Source organism: Mesoplodon densirostris, chromosome 12 (assembly GCF_025265405.1).
Source record: "Mesoplodon densirostris isolate mMesDen1 chromosome 12, mMesDen1 primary haplotype, whole genome shotgun sequence".
NCBI lineage: Eukaryota > Metazoa > Chordata > Mammalia > Artiodactyla > Ziphiidae > Mesoplodon > Mesoplodon densirostris.
This window is the reverse complement of record NC_082672.1, coordinates 82,040,260-82,061,439: the sequence shown is the minus strand read 5'-3', so window position 1 is coordinate 82,061,439 and position 21,180 is coordinate 82,040,260. Positions and strand designations below refer to the sequence as shown.

Sequence of the window (21,180 nt, the reverse complement as noted above, 5' to 3'; positions counted from 1 at the left end):
ACTCCTTGATCCGTGGGCTGCAGAATGGATGTTATATTACCAGGCATGAAAACGACATGAATCTCATTGTCCATCTCCATCCGAGCTCTGGGGTGACCAGGTGCATTGTCAACGAGCAGTAATATTTTGAAAGGAATCTTTTTTTTCTGAACAGTAGGTCTCAACAGTGAGCTTACAATATTTAGTAAATCATATTGTAAACAGATGTGCTGTCATGCAGGCTTTTTTGTCCCATTTATAGAGCACAGGCAGAGGAGATTTAGCATAATTCTTAAGGTCTCTAGGATTTTCAGATGGTAGATGAGCACTGGCTTCGACTTAAAGTTGTCAGCTGCATTAGCCCCTAAAAGGAGAGTCAGCCTGCATTTTGAGGCTTTAAAGCCAGCCAGTGACTTCTCCTCTCTAGCTATGAAGGTCCTGGATGGCATCTTCTTCCAGTAGAAGTCTGTTTCATCTACCTTGAAAATCTGTTCACCTTCATTAATTACCTTAGCCAGATCTTCTGGATAACTTGCTGCAGCTTCTGCATCAGCACGTGCTGCTTCCCCTTGCACTTTGTTGTTATGGAGCCGGCTCGTTTCCTTCAACCTCATGGACCAGCCTCTGCTGGATTCAGACTTTCCTTCTGCAGCCTCCTCACCTCTCTCAGCCTTCAGAGAATTGAAAGGAGTTAGGGCCTTGCTCTGGATTGGGCTTTGGCTTCAGAGAATGCTGTGGCTGGTTTGATCTTCTGTCCAGACACTGAAACTTCCTCCATATCAGCCATAAGGCTGTTTCTCTTCCTTATCATCCGTGTGTTCATTGGAGCAGCATTTTTAATTTCCTTCAGGAACTTGTCCTTTGCATTCACAACGTGGCTGTTTGGTGCAAAAGGCCCAGCTTTCAGCCTGTCTCGGTTTTCCTCACTAAGCTTCATCATTTCTAGCTTTTGATGTATACTGAGAGACATGCAACTCTTCCATTCACTCGAACACTTGGAAGCCATTGTAGGGATATTAATGGGCCTAATTTCAATATTGTGTGTCTCAGGGAACAGGGAGGCCCGAGGAGAGGGAGGGAGATGTAGGAATGGCCGGTCGACGGAGCAGTCAGAACACACACAACATTTATTAAGTTTGCCATCTCGTATGAGTGCAGTTCTTGGAGCCTCCAAATAATTATAGATTAGAGGTCACTGCAACAAATATAATAGTAATGAAAAAATTTGGAATGTTGTGAAAATTGCTGAACAGAGACACAAAGTAAGCAAATGCTGTTGGAAGAATGGTGCCGGCAGACTTGACCCATGGAGAGTTGCCACAGACCTTCAATTTGTAGAAAATGCAATATCTGTGAAGCTCAATAAAGTGAAGTGTCATGAAGAGGGGTCACCTATATACTTTTAAACTTAATCCTCTGTAGGGTGTGGAGAAAAGGGAACCCTTCTACACTGTTGGTAGGAATGTAAATTGGTGCATCCAGTATGGCGGTTCCTCAGAAAACTAAAAACAGAGCTACCCTATAACCCAGCAATCCCACTCCTGGGCATATATCTGGAGAAAACTCTAATTTGAAAAGATACACGCACCCCTATGTTCATAGCAGCACTGTATACAAGAGCCAGGACATGGAAACAATCTAAACGTCCATCGACAGATGAATGGATAAAGATGTGGTACATGTATACAATGGAATACTACTCAGCCATAAAAAAGAATGAAATAATGCCATTTGCAGCAACATGGATGGACCTGGAGATGCTCATACTAAGTGAAGTAAGTCAGACAGAGAAAGACAAATATCATGTGATGTCACTTATATGAGGAATCTAAAATATGACACAAATGAACTTATCTATGAAACAGAAACAGACTCCCAGACATAGAGAACAGACGTGTGGTTGCCAAGGGGGTGGGGGGAGGGGGGATGGAATGGGAGTCTGGGGTTAGCAGATGCAAAGTATCATACATAGGATGGGTCAACAACAAGGTCCTGCTGTAGAGCACAGGGAACTCTATTCAATACCCTGTGATAAACCACAACGGAAAAGAATATGCAAAAGAATGAGTATAGGCAGGTCCCAGCAGCTGGGGGTGGGGCGTGGGAGGAGTGGCAGCGGCCAGCAGCCCGGCTTCCCGAAGGCTCTCTGCGCCACGCCCACCACCAGGCACCCAGCAGGCGCCCAAGAGCAAGGTCAGCTCCCCTAGGGGGTGGCGAAGGAGATCGGTGAGGTTGTCAGCTAAACCGGCTCCTGCAAAAGTAGAACCAAAGACAAAAAGGGCGACGGGAAAGGATAAATCTTCAGACAAGGAAGTTCAAACAAAAGGGAAAAGGGGAGCAAAGGGAAAACAGGCCGAAGTGGCTAACCAGGAGGCTAAAGAAGACTTACCTGCAGAAAATGGAGGAACTAAAAACGAGGACAGCCCGGGCTCTGACGAAGCACGAGGGAAAGAAGCCAAGTCTGATTAATACTAACTGAATCAGTTTGCTATAGAGCAGAAATTAACTCGACATTGTAAACAACTATACTTCAATAAGATAAATTTAAAAAATAATAAACCTAATCCTCCGTAGCATTTCTCTGCCACCTAAGAAAAGGCAAAACTCTCTTGCGTGTGTTTTTTTAGACTTTAGCTATTGTTCTAATCTAATTGATTAATGGATTTGTCATCCTCCACCTGATTCAACTAAGAAAAATTTAATAGCTGCTCCTTTCTTTTAAAAAACATAGCTGCTCCTTTCAACACTTCAAAGGGTAGATTTTCTTCTATAGGTACCTTTTGGAATTTGAATTTTCCTCATAGCATTAATCCTAACCTTCTGTTCTATCAAAATTGGACAATGACCCCCAAATAATGAACTATTAATACTTACGCTGACTTATGAAGCAAGCTTACAGCAGTAGAAACTCCCCGCCTCCGTGTTAAGGGACTAATAATTGTCCTGCTTTTCACTGTGATCAATGATACTTAAACTCCTCACTCCGGTTGTGCATCGCTGACGTGCTTCTTTTTTTAAAAAATTGAAATTATATGTATTTTATATATATATATATATATATATATATATATATATATATATATATATATTTGTTGTTACAAAACTAGTCCAGGTTTATTGCTGAGATGCTAGAGCGGGGGGCTGCCCTTAGGATTAAGGCCACGGCGGTGTCTGGATCCGAGGATGGAACTGTGATCATCCACACTGTACGCCGTGACCAGTTTGTGGCCTCACTAAGGCCCCCGGGAGCCACGTTGCCTGGACCTGTGTCCCACCTGGCGCTGGGCTCTGAGGGCCAGATTGTGGTGCGGAGCTCAGCGCGGGAGCGTCTGGGGGCTCAGGTCACCTACTCCTTGCACCTGTACTCGGTGACTGGGAGGTTGCGAGCTTCACTGCCCTTGGCAGAGCAGCCCACAGCCCTCGCGGTGACGGGGGACTCTGTTCTGCTGGGCACGGCCCAGTGTGCCCTGAACAAACTGCTGCCGGCCGCGCCGCCCCTGCCCAGAAGGTGCCCGTCCGCAGCGTGGCTGTGACCCAGGAGCGCAGCCACGTGCTCGTGGACCTGGAAGACGGCAAGCTTATCGTGGTGGGCGCAGGGCAGCCCTCGGAGGTGCGCAGCTGCCAGTTTGCGCAGGAGTTGTTGCGGTCCTCCCGGCACATCTCCCAGGTGTCGCCTGGGGAGACCGAGTACAAGCCGGGAGAGGCGTGCTGACAACCTGCCCCGCCCCACCCCGGAGGCCACTCCCCGGGAGGCCCCGCCCCTAGAGGCCCCGCCCCCTAGAGGCCCCGCCCCGGAGTCCGCGGGAACCGAGGAGGGGCGACTTCCAGCCCACACTCTGGCAGGGGGTGGGCGGGGGCCCCAGCGCTGCCCAGCTCAGGGATTGGTGGGTGATGTCACTCCAGGAAGCCCCGCCCCTCGCCGGCAGGGGGCCCGTCTGGAGTCCCAGCACTGGCCTCAGCACAGTCTGGGGTGGGGAGCCCAGGTTCATCCAGCAGCACCGCCGGGGCCTGGAGTCAGAATATGTGTCCACCCACCTGCACGAGTGGATCGACCTCATCTTTGGCTACATCTTTGGCTATAGTTTATCTATTATACATAGTAGTGTGTGTGTATGTTAATCCCAAACTCCCAATCCATCCCTCCCCTCCCCCTTCCCCTTTGGTAACCATAAGTTTATTTTCTATGTCTGTGAGTCTCTGTTTTGTAAATAAGTTCATTTGTGTCATTTTTTTTTTTTTTTAAAGATTTTTTTTTTTTTAATTTTTATTTATTTATTTATGGCTGTGTTGGGTCTTCGTTTCTGTGCGAGGGCTTTCTCCAGTTGTGGCAAGTGGGGGCCACTCCTCATCGCGGTGCGCGGGCCTCTCACCATCGCGGCCTCCCTTGTTGCGGAGCACAGGCTCCAGACGCACAGGCCCAGTAATTGTGGCTCACGGGGCCAGCCGCTCCCTGGCATGTGGGATCTTCCCAGACCAGGGCTCGAACCCGTGTGTCCTGCATTGGCAGGCGGATTCTCAACCACTGCGCCACCAGGGAAGCCCCTGTGTCATATTTTAGATTTCACATATAAGCGATATCATATGATATTTGTCTTTCTCTTTCTGACTTACTTCACTTAGTATGATCATATCTAGGTCCAGCCATGTTGCTGCAAATGGTATTAGTTCATTCTTTTCTGTGGCTGAATAGTATTCCATTGTATATATGTACCACATCTTCTTTATCCACTCATCTGTTGGACACTTACGTTGCTTCCATGTCCTGGCTATTGTATATGGTGCTGCTATGAACATTGGGGTGCATGAATCTTTTCGAATTAGAGTTTTCGTCTTTTCTGGCTATCTGTCCGGGAGTGGGATTGCTGGATCATATGGTAGCTCTATTTTTAGTTTTTTAAGAAACCTTCATCCTGTTCTCCACAGTGGCTGCATAAGGTACTCTTTTTATGTGGACAACAGGACTTCACCTGATTATTACCAAAACCTATCTTGCGTATATAGAGTAACGTTTAGAAACTTTCCAATTTTAAAACACCTACTCCTACAGAAAACTGCTTCTCTGAGAAAGATACTCAGAGACCCAAAACGAGGGAAGAATGGACTATTCAGCAGAGCTTGCAAGAGACCTGGCCAGATGACCAAGTCCTCTTCATCTCCATTCTGGGTGCTCCCATTCCAGTGGTAGAAATAATCTAACTAGAAAAGGTGGTCCAAAATTTGTCTCTGGTTATGGATAATTACGCAGCCTTTGTTTCCTTCTTGGCCAGCTAAGAACTTCGTTTTTTAGCAAACACTGCTTGCTACCCTGGTTCACTATTGGTCAGGGAGAATAATTTGTGGTTGGTTAAAAGAAAAGATGACCTGGCTTTCTAGAACAGATTCAGATGGAATAGGACTTGATTTCATGGCCTGGTTTTGAAATCTAGGCTCTTTCCTTGGCAGCCTATTAATAGGATTGATAATCACTTTGTTTCTAGTAATTATCTGTATCTTGTCCAGCCTTAAGTGCTACTGTGCAGTCATGATCTTTTTTTGTTTTTTATTTTAAGTATTATTACTATTATTTTTTTGGCCGTGCTGTGCGGCTTTGTGGGCTCTTAGTTCCCCGACCAGGGATTGAACCCGTGCCCCCAGCAGTGGAAGCGTGGAGCCCTAACTAACACCTGGACTGCCAGGGAATTCCCTCATGATCTTTCTTTCTTTCTTTATTTATTTTGGCTGTGTTGGGTCTTCGTTTCTGTGCGAGGGCTTTGTCTAGTTGCGGTGAGCGGGGGCCACTCTTCATCGCGGTGCGCGGGCCTCTCACTATCGTGGCCTCTCTTGTTGCGGAGCACAGGCTCCAGATGCGCAGGCTCTGTAGTTGTGGCTCACGGGCCCAGTTGCTTTGCGGCATGTGGGATCCTCCCAGACCAGGGCTAGAACCCGTGGCCCCTGCATCGGCAGGCAGATTCTCAACCACTGCGCCACCAGGGAAGCCCCCTCATGATCTTTTTAAATGATTCATCACCTCATCTTGTAACCAAAGGCACATGGAACTAACTGTAGTGGAGATGCAGACCATGTTCTCCAAATAACCATGTGATCGATGGATTTTGATGATGGGATAGTGGGTCTGAACCCTGTAGATGAATGTCCTTTGTCTTCTGTCTTTTTGCCTTAGGCTGAAAAGGGAGATTGAAAAGTGAAAAAACAGACCCAGAAGTTGCAGCAGGAAGCTGGCAGATAAACTCTAACAAACATTTCTTGCCAAACATAAACATCTCTTGCAGAACATCTTCACTAGTCAAGACCACTCAGTGATTGTGATGGAACACATGGGGGAAGACCACTTACTCTGTAACTAGGTTTGAAACCAGGCAGAGACAGTGACACTCTGCAATCAAGACAGATTAATCTGGGAATTCGCTGGTGGTCCAGTGGTTAGGGTCTTCACGGCTGAGGGCCTGGGTTCAATCCCTGGTTGGGGGACTACGATCCCACTAGCCAGGTGGCAGGGCTAAAAAAAAGAAAAAAAGACCAGTTGATATCCTTGCCTCCTAAGAATTGCCAAGATAACCACAAATCGTCCCATTTTTAATTTTATTTATTTATTTATTTATTTGCGGTACGCGGGCCTCACTGTTGCGGCCTCTCCCGTTGCGGAGCACAGGCTCCGGACGCGCAGGCTCAGCGGCCGTGGCTCACGGGCCCAGCCACTTGCGGCATGTGGGATCTTCCCAGACCGGGGCACGAACCCGTGTCCCCTGCATCGGCAGGCGGGCTCTCAACCACTGCGCCACCAGGGAAGCCCCTGTCCTCGGGTTTTCTTATACCCGCAGCCAAATCCATCCTAACCGATAGGTTACCTGTGGTCAGATAGTGAGGATTAAATTCGGTAACACCTGGGAAAGCCCTTCTTGGCTCAACACTGGGCAGTCACTCACCATGAGTTGCTACTTTTTAAGCTTTTTTTGGGAAGTTTATGTGATTTACAAGGTTGTGTTAGCTTCAGGTGCACAGCAAAGTGATTCAGTTACACATATATATGTATTCTTTTTCAGATTCTTTTCCCCTATAGGTTAGTACAAAACATTGAGTAGAGTTCCCTGTGCTCTACCGTAGGTCCTTGTTGGTTATCTGTTTTATATATAGTAGTGTGTTCATGAGTTATTTTAAAGTCTGGGGTCCACAGACTGTAGGCCAGCTCTGGCTATGGGCTTGGCATTGGTAGGGTATAAAGGGGGCTGGGGAGCCGGAATGTGGTTTCATGGGGCTCGGGGAGCAGGGAAGGGAGACGAAAGGCCCTCTTCTCCTTGGAGCTCCAGGGAAGTGTGAGCAATCAGGCCTCCTGGTGAAGGGGCAAAATCTAGGCCTGGGTACCATCCATGGGGTGTGAGGCAGTGTATTTGTCAGTGGAGGAGGGACAGAGGTGAAGGATGCTGAGGCCTGGGGGGGTGGTGAGGGGGCTTTTTCTCCCAGTCCTGCAGAAACACGATTACTCACTATTTGGCATTCATTAATTCCATTAATTTCTTTCCCTTTGGAAAAGCCCAGAGACCTTTGGGAGAAGTAGCCGATCAAATCTGTGACACAGTGTGAACGAGGCTGAGGCTCACACCCTTCTTGAGAGAAAGACCTCTGAAGTTAGGGGTTGGAAGCTGCTGAAACTGAGTAAAAGGCCAGAGAGACCAGGACACTTTCACCCATTCAGGGTTCTTGAGCACCTTCTGCCTGCGCGGCCTGACGGGAGACGCTTGGGGATATTGTGACATGTCCCCCTCAAGAAGTTTGTCTGGGACGTCCGACCGAGGTGACTTCGGGCCCAAGGGAAACATTCAGAGCTGATGCTCAGGGCTGGAGACCCCTGATTGGGTGGGACCCCAGCGTTAGTAGCTGAGGTCACGGGTGGAGCCACCAGGGGAGGGTGTGAGGGGAGGAGAGAAGGATGGGATCTGGAACACTGACCGCAAAGCAAGGAAAGTAAGGAGCTTGGGACAGTGAATAGAGAGGACCGATCCAGAGAAGCAGGGACAAACGGGGGGGGGGCAGTTTTAAGAGGAAGGCAGACTGTTCACAGCGTTGACGGCCCCAGAGAAGCCAAGAGGAATGCTGACTTCATGTACTTCCGGGAGGTCGTGCTGGAGGGCTGGAGCTGGTTGTCTGGGGGGTGGGCAGGCATGGGCCTGACTGTCCTGCTGGCCGGTGGACGGATGCTGGGGAAACAGAAGTACCTTATACAACTTACGCTATAAATTGTTGGTTCTAAAGAAGGTGAGATGTGGAGAGAAAGAAAGAGGAAGGTGAGTTCTTGCCGTGCTGGTCATGGGAGAGGCTCACTTCTGTTCCTGAGGGGGAGATGCCGCAGATACGGGGAAGGAGGGGGTCGGGATCCAGAGCAGGAGAATTAGTCGTCCCTAAGGGAAGAGCTCCCCTGGGGTGGGGGGAGAGGCATTTCCGCCCCTGAGTCCTGGAAGCAGGAGGTGGTGTTTCATGTGGCCCGGAGGCCTCGGCGAGGAGATGCAGATACGCAGAAGCATCTGTTGACCTGGGCTGCATGTGGTGTGCTGCCTTCTGCATGAGGGCTGCCCCCAGGGGAAGGTGCGAGTACCTAGTTCCTGGGGTCGCGGGCTGGGCAGGGTTTGGCAGTGCAGGAAGATAGTCACACCTCTGTAGGCAAAGCAAAGGGGAAGTAGAAGCAAGTAATGGAAAGAGATGGGCCTCACTAAAGAAAAAAACTAGCAAGCAGGTGAGAAGCTGAGAAAGTCGGTGACAGTGTGTGGGGACCCTGGACCCCGATGATTAGCCCAGAGCGCACTGGACTTGAACTAGGCAACAAAACCATGATAGGAATGAATGGGCCATGGGAATGGGCAAAGAGATATATCGCACCAATGTGCCTTGGGTTTTCTATTTATTTATTGGAACAGAAAAATTGCCCTTCACCAGTCTTGTGTGCTGTGATTTCAGGGCAGTGCATAGTCTGTAGGTTGCACGTAGTGTATCTGATAAATTCCTGCTTGGAAATGTAGTAAAAACCTCAATGACTTGGAGTTAGGTAGGCCAGAGGGTGAAGTCCTATTGTAACTAATTAAAATTTTTTTAAAAATTAAAGAAGCAATTTTTATTTGTACCAGGTGCTTGAAGTAGTCGAAAGCAAGGTTATGAAGTGGGCACTTCAAGGTCTGGGAAGCTACTTGTACCCATGATGAGGGTAGAATAACTGTACGTATATTTTGCTTTTAAAGGCGGGACTGAGAGAGGCTGTAAGGTAGGTGCAAAAGCGTTTGGAAGCTGTTTACATTTTTGGGTTGGTCAAGCAAGCACGTTCCAAGTTTGCTGATTATTTTCACTGGTCTCCGGAAGGTGACAGGACAGGCAGGGAGACCTGGGTGCGCTCCTCAGGGACGTGGGGGGAGGCCCCTCACGCGACAGCCCCTCACCCTTCCTCCTGCGTCTAAGGCGGCTTTCTTAGGCCTTTGTTGCTTTGCGTTCCAGAGCTCTAACATTCTGAGCCTCCTTTCGAATAATTCCACTGCAGTTAATGATGCACACCGTGCAAAACTGCTAGTGGAACAGAAGGAGCGGGGGTGGGGTGGGGTTCTAGGGCAGAAGGGGAAGATCCCCTTGGGAGCAGACGCCCCCTGGTTGGGCAGCGCTGGGTAGGTGCTATACAAATGGTCATTCTGAGCAGCCAGGGGTTCCAGCATTTGGGGACCTGCTGGTCCCCACTTCTTAGCACTCGTTTAGCAAACCCTTTTCTTATAGCTAACACAAGGCTCATATGCGCGGGCATCTGTTTTGATATATCAAATAAAAAACATATACAAATAAATATTCAGTATAATATCAAGTACATTTTTCTTATGATACCCTCAGCAACATTTGCAAATCTCTCCTCTTCCCAAATTACCGATGGTTTCTTCATCAACACTGGAAAAAGGTAATTTTAAATTTCAACCCCAAATCTGTATACGATCAGTTTCATCGACTGCGACCCAGTTCGTTCAGAACAAACCAGTTAGTACGAGATGAAGGCAGTCACACTAGCTGTTTATCGACATCTTTTTAATGTTTTACTTTAAAACAAATAATCCCAGTAAAAGAGAGCAAAGGAAATTACATTTGAATGGTAGCTTGAAATGGATATGATATTCCTGATTTATTTGTTTTCAGGAAACAGACAACTGCATTGTCATACACAACTTCCAGAACTGCTCACTTAAATGCACATAATTATATTAAATTAAGTTTCTCTTACAAAAACACAACCATGTCATTTTAAGGCAAAAAAATAGCTTCTGGGGAGATAAGTTAACATTTATGATATTTTCTCAATCTGGATGAAGTGACCTATTCACTTAGTTGCTCAGTTGCATCATTCCTTATAGTTTGCTTTGCAAACAGGCGTGAGAATTAGTCACTTTGTGCCTGATTTCCTCCTCTCTGTTAGACTTGTTTTACTGGCAAATTAAGAACGTTCAGAATCACTGAGCCAAGGGGAGGCAAGAAAGGCACCTTAGAACAGGAGATAAAGACTTAGAAACTGTCAAGTGTCTTCTTTAAACAAAACTTGCAATCTACACATGTTAATTTAGTTGAACAGAATGCAAACATTTAGATCAGACAAAGCAAAATTTCTCAGTTCATCTCCTAGAAGGGATGTTTGCCATGAAGCGTTAGCTTGATCAGCCCCACGAACTGCAGAAGGCAGACGAACACGGACTGAGAAAGCCGGCGGCTGATCAGCGCTCAGCTAAATTGTGCTTCGAGACGCCGTCTGGGGTTGACTGAAGGGACTTTGCTAAGTGTAAGTGGGAGGCCCCTCTCAGCCCCACCGAGAGGAACAGACACAACCCTCCAGTTTTCACACAAGACAACCAGCTTTCGACATCCAGGACTTTTTGCGCTATAGGGTAAGACAGACACAAAATGGTCATGGCTTGGATGTATGAAAGCTTTTCCTAACATGATTTACCACGCGGGGCTGTGGGTAACCCTCAGTGATGGGCTTAGGTTTGTTTCTGAATCCTCCGTCTTCAGCAACGCCGGATGAACTGTACTGTGTCTGAGGCCTAAAGGGGCCAAAGGAGGGGTCCCCCGTACATTCAGAGTTCCTGCTGCCAGTGGGGTTTGACCCGGACAGGGTGTGTCCAAGACTCAGTGCTACCTGAAAGCTGCTATCTTCCGCCTCTTCCTCGGCTGACACCTGGAGAGGCCTGCCGTGCACGGCGGGGGTCTGGCTTCGGGTCAGTGGAGGGGGCTGGGGTGGGGTGGGGTGTGTGTGTGTGTTCTTGTGTACAACCTCCTTGGGAGGATGGATCACAACTTGGAGTGGAGACATGGGTAGATGAAACATTGCATTTAACACTTTACTAACACTCTATGTTTCGAAAATGAAAATAATGGCTTCAAAAGCTTGAGAACCTCTTCTTAACTGGAGTGTAAAATTTAGACTCTCTTCTGCATATCTCCAGCACCCAAGCACACTCTGAATGACACGCTCTGGGGGAGTGTGCTAGGATCCCGGTGGGGCGAGAAGAGGAATCTTGCCAAATTTCAGTGCTTATCAAAAAGGACAGGGTCTTAAAAGGCCGAGAAGCGCATTTTGGGTGAGTGGAGAAGCGGTTTACTTGGGGATGTCGGCTGGTGAAGTCCAGAAGGGAACTTGTGGCAGGGAGTCCATAAGCCTGTGGAGAAGAAAAGTCGGGGGGAGTCTGGGGTGGAGAAACCCGGCTGGGGAGAGAGTTGGGAGGGACTGGGCGGGTGTCCGGGCATCTTCTGGCCTCTGGGTGGCCGGCGAGAGCCCTGCTTGGTCCTCCTGGCTGCTGGGAAAGTTTTCCTGGAGGCACTACCGTCAAGGAAAAAACTCTTCCTTTTTAAGTCCTTCTGTGGTGAGAGTTTAACCAGTGTTCTCTCGCGTCTCCTGGCCCTTTGGGTGCCGTGACCTTGGCTGAAGTTCTGACGGTCTGGGCTAGCGAGGCTGGTTTCTAACAAGCGGTCAACTTTGCTTGCTTTCTGGTACATACATTTCTCCTTTGGTGTCCCCTGGTGTTTTTGCTTCCAGGCTATATTATTAAGTGTTTTGATTCGCAGACCCTGCCAGTGTTACCGGACTTTGAACCATAAAACGTTTGTACCAGGAAACTGAGCCAGTAATTTCAGATTGGGGGCAACATTCTTGGGAAGAATAGAAAATGTGTGCTACAGTATAAAAAGTAAAGGATGTTTAGTTTTAGCCTTCCATATGCAAAATGTACTACCTAATAGCAAAAAACATTCAGGGCATATTAAAAAATAAATGCCTTTCAAAATTCTCTGCTTATATATAAGAATAAGGGATGTTTCGGTAGTTGAATTCCTTAGCAATATTCGTTTTCTAAAAAATCAAGTTCTTTTCTTTTGGTTTGTTTCCCTCCCTCTCATGGCCCTGGAGGGGGAAGTCATTTTCTTGAGCTTCACTTGTTTCCCGGTGTCGTGTCTGGATTCTTTTCAAGCCTTTCCCATCCCCATCTCACTCACACGTCTGCTCCCAGGATCCTGCGTGTGTATCAGCCGTGGGAAGAGCCTCTCACACTTGCCTTTAGTGGAGAGCGCTGCAGGGCACACAGATCAGCCCTGCCCGGCCGGCTGTCCGCTTCTCAGGGCTTGGTTTGCTTGTGTAGCAGCTGATGGAGCGAGCCATCAGGGAATACGTTTCCACTGAAGTCAAATGTGTTAGAGTCAGCCTATTTGCCCCACTGGCCTTGAATTTCATTGTTTGCACATTTTCTAACCGAAGAACATTCTCGTCGTAAAGAACATGAAAATGACGTGCAAAGTTGCTGGCCACAGCGTTAAGTCACCAAAAGCACACGCATTGACATTCAAATGACATTAATAATAAAATGCCTGAATAGGAACGGGTTGGCGAGTACGTCTTGGACAGGCAGCCGTGTCTGTGATGCCCCAACTCTGCTTTACTGGACACCCTATTAGCAGCTGATACTATGTTTACGTGTACGCACGTCATGGCCTAATTCTGAAACTGTATTCTGTGTTTTACCACAAAGCAGAAATGCCTGAAATTTGAAGGCGCTTACTCCCATCATTTCAAAAGACAGAGTCCAATCTTCTTATAAATGACCTGACCTTGACATCTTCACACACACCACAGCACCAGCAGTGTTGATTTCTCAGGAGTTTTAACTCGAGGTACCTTCCTGAATGAGGGCTAATGTCCTACCTGGGAAGTTCAGCCGTCCCCTGAACATGCACTGTCATGCAATTAAAAGGTAACGGGCTTGGAAACTGCCTTTCCTGCTCTTCCTGATTCTTGGGCATTCAGCTTTTGAGAAGGGCTTCCCGAAGAGTTCATGCAGCGACATGTATGGCTGAGAGCCTGCGGGGCAAGGGAAGCGAACGAGGCCTCATTTCAGCCTGGCGTGGGCCCGGCCGAGGGCCTCCGCAGCTCCCGCCACCGGGCCCGCGCTCCGAGATGATCGGGATCGTCCAGTCCTGAGACAGTCCGACGCCAGGGCGGGTTCCCGGGCCGGCGGCCCCGCGTCCAAGGCGTCCGACCCGGTCTCCTCCGGACCCGCCTCCTCATCAGTTATAAACAATTTGGATTCCCTCCATTTGGGGTAAAAATCTTGGCTGCCCCTGGAGCCGCTGGACTCGCTCCCCGACAGCGGCACGTCCAGGTCCTCCGCGGACCGGATCAGGTTCTGCACCGACGCCGACTTGCCCCGGTCCTGGGCCGCCGCGGGCCGGACGGACAGCAGGGCCGCGCCGTCCAGGTCGAGGCTCTGGCGCAGTGCACGCTCCTTGGCGGCCTCGAGGCGGGCGGAGACGTCGGGGAGGCCTTCGTGCGGGCCCGCGGGGCCGGGGACCAGGGCCCCCAGGGCGGGTAGCGGGGCCGGGATTTGCAAGGTGGCGGGAGCCGCTGGCCGGGCTGCGCCCACCCCCGCCGCCGCTGGACCGTCCCCCGGGCTTCCGGGCCCCTGGGCCGCCGTGGGGCTCAGCGCATACAAGGTCTGCGCGCCCAGCTCGCCGGGCGCGAGGATGAGCTGCAGGCCCCGAGTCAGGCCCGCGCTGGCCGAGCGGGGCAGGCGGCTGCCGGGCGGGGCCAGGCTCTGATAGTCCGAGGTCTGCTGACAGTCGAAAGGCGGGGTCTGCAGGGGGGCCAGCGCGAGGGCCGACGTGGAGCCTTTCCGCAGGGCCTGCTGGTAGATGTCCAGCAGGCAGTCCAGCTTGGCCTCGATGGACTGGACCTGAAAGAGGGGAAAACGTACACTGTTGATAAGAATGTAGAAAGCAGTCCGGCCGTGCCTGCACAGTGAAGTCCGGAGAGGCGAGTCGTACGCAGTCCTGACTCGGCACCAGCTCCGGATGCCCCTTCCAACCGTGAGGGCGGGAACGGAGGGCTCAGAGGCGGGACGCTCCGGCGTCCGTCCGCCTGGTCTCCACCGGCGCCCTTCTGCCTCCCCAGCCTTTAAAATTAATTTTCAGGGGCTTCCCTGGTGGCGCAGTGGTTAAGAATCCGCCTGCCAATGCAGGGGACACGGGTTCGAGCCCTGGTCCGGGAGGATCCTACATGCCACAGAGCAGCTAAGCCCGTGCGCCACAGCTACTGAGCCTGCGCTCTAGAGCCTGTGCTCCGCAACAAGAGAGGCCCCCTCTTGACACAACTAAAGCAAAGCCCACGCACAGCAATGAGGACCCAACACAAAGATAAAATAAAATAAATTATAAAAAGAATAAAATAAAATGGATGTTTCAAAAGCCATATAAGCGCTGTACAAAGCAACTTCCAGACCCTCCTCCCCGATCAGGTTGCCCTTCCTCAGCCTCTTCCCTGAAGACATTCTGGGACTTTACTGCTGCCTAGCAGGGAACTTATTCTGGAAGAAATCAAGACCCTAGATACTGGGACTTCCCTGACGGTCCAGTGGTTAAGACTCTGCGCTTCCACCGCAGGAGGCCCGGGTTCCATCCCTGGTCGGGGAACTAGATCCCACAAGCTGTGCGGTGCAGACAAAAAAAAAAGACCCTAAATATCAACCTAGGTGATTCTTAATTTAAAAATAAAGGTATAAAATGCTTGGAATGTTTATATTAAATTGGGGGAGCATTTTGATTCCTAAAAACTGTCTTTGTATGAAACGATACACTCTCAGGGTCAACAAACATTCAGTGCACTACCATAGTTATTATGCTTTTTTTTTTGACATAAAAGACAATGAAAATAACCAAAACACAAATAAAAACTAGATCTTTGTTATTCTACTGTTGGAAATCTATAGTTGTTTGCAGTTCGAGTATTAATTGATGTGAGGAAATTTTCTATTTCTTATATGGAAATACAGGTGTTTTAGAGAAACACTGTCTATGCATAAAGAAAATTTATTTTATTTGCTCTTTCTTGATTTTATTCCTTTTAAAATCTATTACTCATTAAAATACATCCAACTGCCTATAATCAGTTTTGATTAAAAAAAAAATTCTGGCTACTTCACTCCTGTTAGAATGGCCGTCATCAAAAAGATAAGAGATAACAAATGCTGTTGTGGATGTGGAGAAAAGGGAGCCCTCCTGCACTGTTGGTGGGAATGTCAACGGGTGCAGCCACTGTGGGGAACAGTATGGAGGTTCCTCAGGTAATTAAAAATAGAGCTACCACATGATCCAGTAATTCCATTGTTGGGACTATACCCAGAGGAAACAAAAATTAACTCAAAAAGATGTCTGCACCCCCATGTTCACAGCCAAGACTCAGAGACAAGTGTCCATTGCAGATCAATGGATAAATAAGTTGTGGTGTGTGTATATATATATACACAATGGAATATTACTCAGCCATAAAAAACAAGGAAATCCTGCTATTTGCAACAACAGGGATGGACCTTGAGGGCATAATGCTAAGTCAAATAGGTCAGGCAGAGAAACACGAATACTGTATGATCTCACTTATGTGGAATTTACGACAAAAAACAACCCCCTTCCCAAACACATAGAAAAAGGATCAGATTCATGGTGACTAGAGGCAGCGGGTAGAGGGAGGGGACCAGAGGCAGGTGGCCGGAAGGTACCGATTCCTAGTTATAGATAAACAAGTGCTGGGGGTGTGATGCACAAGGGGATGACTAGAGTTAATACTGCTGTGTGGTACCCAGGAAGGTGTTAACAGAGTAGATCCTAAGGGTTCTCATCACAAGGAAAACAAGTTTTTTTTCTTTTTGTGCTTTCCTTTTTATTGTGTCTTATAGGTGCCTTTCCAATGTAAGGCCTTTTTTTTTTTTTTTTTTTTTTTTTTTGCGGTATGTGGGCCTCTCACTGTTGTGGCCTCTCCCGTTGTGGACGCGCAGGCTCAGCGGCCATGGCTCACGGGCCCAGCTGCTCCACGGCATGTGGGATCTTCCCGGACTGGGGCACAAACCCGTGTCCCCTGCATCGGCAGGAGGACTCTCAACCACTGCGCCACCAGGGAAGCCCCTATTGTGTCTCTATGAGATGATGGAGGCTAACTAAGCTTACTGTGGTCATCATTCACAGTGTATGGAAGTCAGACCATTATGTTGTATGCCTTAAACTTATACAGGGATATGCGTCAATTATATCTCAATGAAACTGGAGAAAAATCTGGCTAAAAATTAAGCAGTTTAGTTGAGCTGTACCTGTTTTTCAACCTTGACCACTCGGCCAAGCATGCTGAGGTCATCTGTGGTCTCATGTTCTGCGGTTATTTTCTCTCTGCTCTTCTTATCTGATGTGATTTGCCCTTTTCCAAGAATTTGATCCACACTAGCAGAGAAAGAGATCTGATTATGAGTGCTGAAGGTGGACACTGCCCTAGGCTGGAAGGAAGGGTTTTGAGAAGAAAAATACAATTATCTCTATTTACGTAAGAGGAAATAAAAATGAACTTCTTCCAGTTGACGTGCTTATTTTCTTCACATGAAAATTACACGAGGTTAATTTTCTCATTATTCTAGTCCATGATGAAATCACTTATGGCTGATCTTCTGGAGGCAAAAATGTCCTAAACTACCAAGTAATTTGTCTGTTCCCACCCCTGACCAGGTGTTTCTTGAATTCAACCACTTAAAAATGACAAAATCATAATTATGACTATTTCATGTTAATAATAGAGCAGATTTTTCAATGACCATTTATCATACATCTGACATATGGAAGATAAGCAGATAAGAAAGCGGTAGTCTCCATCTCAGGATTTCTAGTTGGACAGTATACACACATCACATAAGCAAGAAACTCCAGATTAGTTCTGCAAATTCTGCAGCAGTTGAACTTTATAGAAACATTGGGAGGGAACTATACTCAATATTTTGCAATAACCTATAAGGGGAAAGAATCTGAAAAAAAATAGATATAAATGCATATATAACTGAATCACTTTGCTGTACACCTGAAACTAACACAACATTGTAAATCAACTATACTTCAATAAAAACAAAGAAACAAAAAAACCAATTGAACAAACATATGTTAAATGAAAAAATCCTGTTTGTAATGTTATGGCAGTCTCTCCAGGTCAATTGATTTCTGGAAATTATCAATTTAGTTTAAAGATATTTTACTTTCAAAAACATTAATTCCTTCACCCTCAGAAAAATAAAACTTTACCAGAAAACCATAAATAATCATAGGAATAAATAACAGGATCCTAATTTACATTTAACCTTTGTTTTAAACGATTAAATGGACGCTATTTATGTAAACTATTGCTACAATGCAGCATGAAATAAAATTTAAATTGCAGACTTTACAGTGTATTTTAACTAGTGACCCTATCACTATGAAGAAAAATAAAAGAAAACCAATTACATTTGTGATAAACAAACAAGCAAACAAAAACGTTGGGAGCCTTAGGTAGTTCTATGAAAGGACTTGGAAAACCTTGGCTACCTGGGCGGAGATTGTAACAGGATCACAGGTGATTTAAAACAATTTCCAAGGAGACCTAGTCAGCCTAAATTGGACTTACTTTCTTCCTTTTTGTGTGTTTTAGAACTGAATTATAAGGAATATTGACTCAACTTTCCAGTTTACTTTGTGTGCACAGGAGTACAGGCAGTCATGACATCTAATCTATTCAACTGCCGCTCTACAAGGACTGGGTCATTTGTTCATCTCTGGGTGCCCAGGGTGCCCGGCACACATTGCAGGTTCAATACTTACCTGCTGAATGAATGAACGATAAAACTGTGATTTCTGTAACTAATGTTATAGAAATCAACAGGTGTTTTACTAAGGGCCTAGTATAGGCCTCACCCTGGGCTAAGTGTGCTCTGGGCATAGACAAACAATGAAGACTCAGTCCTTGTGTTTTAAGAACTGTTCAGTCGAATGCTGGTAGTTTGGGCCTGATAGTGAAGCAAGACTGTTAAAAAAAATGAAACTGACTAAATATTTTGGCTTCAAGATGACACAATCAAACACGTTTGAAATAACATACTGAACTCATTTCTTTCAACCACTAGAGAAGATGCTCCCTGGAAAGACGGTGTGTATCTAGCCCCGTGCAGGACAGGCATGAAGGGACGGGCCCAGACTTGGTCCAGGGCCAGGGGGACAAACTTCCCACAGGGAAGCAGTATAAGAGCCAACCCCGCGTTTCCCAGTTTGACTCTCCGGCACAGTATTCCAAGGTGAGGAGTGCTTTTACTCCCTGCAGTGGACTCTACTCGCTTTAGGGGGTCAGAGGAGGGACAGGTCTGTCTTTGTGGGCTGGATGGTGGGTCAAGTTTAACGAAGGAGAAAGACTAGCTTTTCTCTGAAGGATGGTTAGGATTCAGGCGATAACGGAAACGACAGCAGTGCCCACCATTAACATTCCCCGAGCGCTCGGTGACCCTGCATTAACTCATTCAGTCCTCACCACGACCCTAGGCGGCCACTGCCAATACCCCATTTTCACAGGTGAGACACTGAGACACTGTCGATACGTTGAGGCTTTTAATGTCCGATTTACATTTAAATAAAATCTATGTTTCAACGCAAAAGTCCAGCTGTTCACTAAAAAAAGAGTTAGAAGCGTGGAATTCAAGAGTTTTTTCTACTAGGAAGACGTTCCTCCCAGACTGTTCCTGTAGAACAAGTAACCCCCGCGTTGCTCACCGTGTTTGCAGGCTTTTAATTCTGCACAGCATGTCCAGGTGACCAGCAGAATACTGTTCGATGACGTCTTTTACGTCATACGGGCGCAATGTTTCCTTAAACTTCCGTTTTGCAACGTGAAACTTCATAATTCTGTAAGAGGAACATACTACATATGAATCTTCATAACTTCACTAAAACAAAGTCACCCAAATGGCTCACTAGTATATAGAAGAAACTCTGGGGGAGAAAACGTCACACATCAAATGATTTTAAGCTCCTGCAGAAATGCAACATGAAAGCCTGAGGTTACAGTGGACAATTTAAGAATATCTCCTGTGAGGCACAGCTTGAATGGAGAAAAACACACTAAAAAAGAGACTAAACGTTAATACTTAACTCTTGCACCTTTTTAATGTCCATTGAAACCCTGAATTAAAATCAAAGTCAAAATGCAATTCTACCTTTTCCATGTAACCCCAAGAAGTCCAAGATCAACACCTAGTGAATGCATCCCTATAAAAATATGAAAGTTGTTAAAATGGTCTTTTATGTAACTATATGCGTTTTTGAGATGCAGATGTGCTACAAAACTCTCATTCTCTCTAGGGAAATGTACATTTGTATAGAAATTTATGAAAAATTTCATAAATTATTTCTGCAGAATACTGCTCAATTAGCTACCCAAGGTTTTTTTTTTTTTTTTTTTTCTTTCCCCCAAACATAACACACTCATCAACTAAGCTGGATGTCTAAACTCTTCAGAGCCAGAGGTTTTATTTATTTATTTATTTATTTGGCCACACCAAGTGGCATATGGGATCTTATTTCCCCGACCAGGGATCAAACCCATGTCTGATGGAAGCATGGAGTCTTAACCACTGGACCTCCAGTGGTTAAAAAGACCAGAGGTCTTTTTAATTACAATGTCTCCCCCAACATGGACTCCGTGTTTTAAAACAATATTTCGTCAATAAATTTCATGATGTCACGAACAGCTAAGCTGCTTAAGATAACCAGTTACTGCAATAACTTGATATAATTCCTGGGGAAAGCAAAGAAGCACAGCATTTTAATGAATCTGTGCAGCCTTACTGCCGGTAAATGTTAAACTTGTTGGTGTTTATTCAACTATTAATTGGCTCAGAGACTCTTATTATCACGCTCATGGGTCCCAGGCTGCAGATCAGTCAACTAGGCTCTATGAACCAAAATTTATTGTTCCTTGGAGGAAAGGGGGAAGATTAGGGACAAATGTAGCGTTTAAGTGGAAAATTACCTATCTAAGTTATAGCTGATTGCAACAAACCCAAACTGTTTTACTGGTTATAAAGCCCCAAACTCGATCCTGGAATTGTATTAACTTCAAACTGATTGTCTCCTAATCAGCCCTGAATCATTTGTCTTTAATATTCTTTTTTCTTTTTTTCGGTACGCGGGCCTCTCACTGTTGTGGCCTCTCCCGTTGCGGAGCACAGGCTCCGGACGCGCAGGCTCAGCAGCCATGGCTCACGGGCCCAGCCGCTCCGCGGCATGTGGGATCTTCCCGGACCGGGGCACGCACCCGTGTCCCCTGCATCGGCAGGCGGACTCTCAACCACTGCGCCACCAGGGAAGCCCTGTCCTTAATATTCTTACCCCCTTTCTCTACCACGTGGTTTTCCCGGGCCCAGCGGGTGAGCATCACGTTCCCTAGCACATCCTGCAAGGCCGTGGGTGGCGTGGCGTCTGCCCACCCCTCTCACCTCATCCTCGTCCACTTGCTCCTTGGAACTCGAGGTCTTTCCTCGTCTTCCTGAAATCCTACAGGATACTTAAGACTCGGTTCTAACGTCGCTTTTTTAATGGAAATTTCTGCGATTCTCTCCAAGCAGTTAGTCACTTGTCTATTAACCTTCGTTTTAGTAACTAACATGCCACACTGTGATTACTTGCTTATATACGGCCTCCACCAGGCTGTAGGAGGTCCTTGACTGCAGGGCTGTCTCTGACTGTCTGGAGGCTCCGCCTGGCCAGGGAAGGGGGTGACGGGCGGAGGCAGCGACTCCCTTCTCCCCAGACGTTCGTCCATCTCCACCTGCTCTTCTGCCTGCAGCCCCACGCCAGCCCTTCCAGATTCTCTCGTCA

At 47.2% G+C, this 21,180-nt stretch overlaps 1 protein-coding gene across 1 annotated transcript in view; it reads right to left on the bottom strand.

Moving 5' to 3' along the window:
- Positions 1–13,364: 13,364 nt before the first annotated feature.
- The window catches only part of KCNQ5 (potassium voltage-gated channel subfamily Q member 5), a 589,895-nt gene continuing 582,079 nt past the window's right edge, over positions 13,365–21,180 (bottom strand). The window contains exons 12-14 of the mRNA XM_060114492.1: positions 19,075–19,206; positions 16,611–16,737; positions 13,365–14,207 (exon numbers count right to left, since the gene is read on the bottom strand). Coding sequence (XP_059970475.1) covers positions 13,365–14,207; positions 16,611–16,737; positions 19,075–19,206 — 1,102 coding nt within the window. The remainder of the gene's footprint in view (positions 14,208–16,610; positions 16,738–19,074; positions 19,207–21,180) is intronic.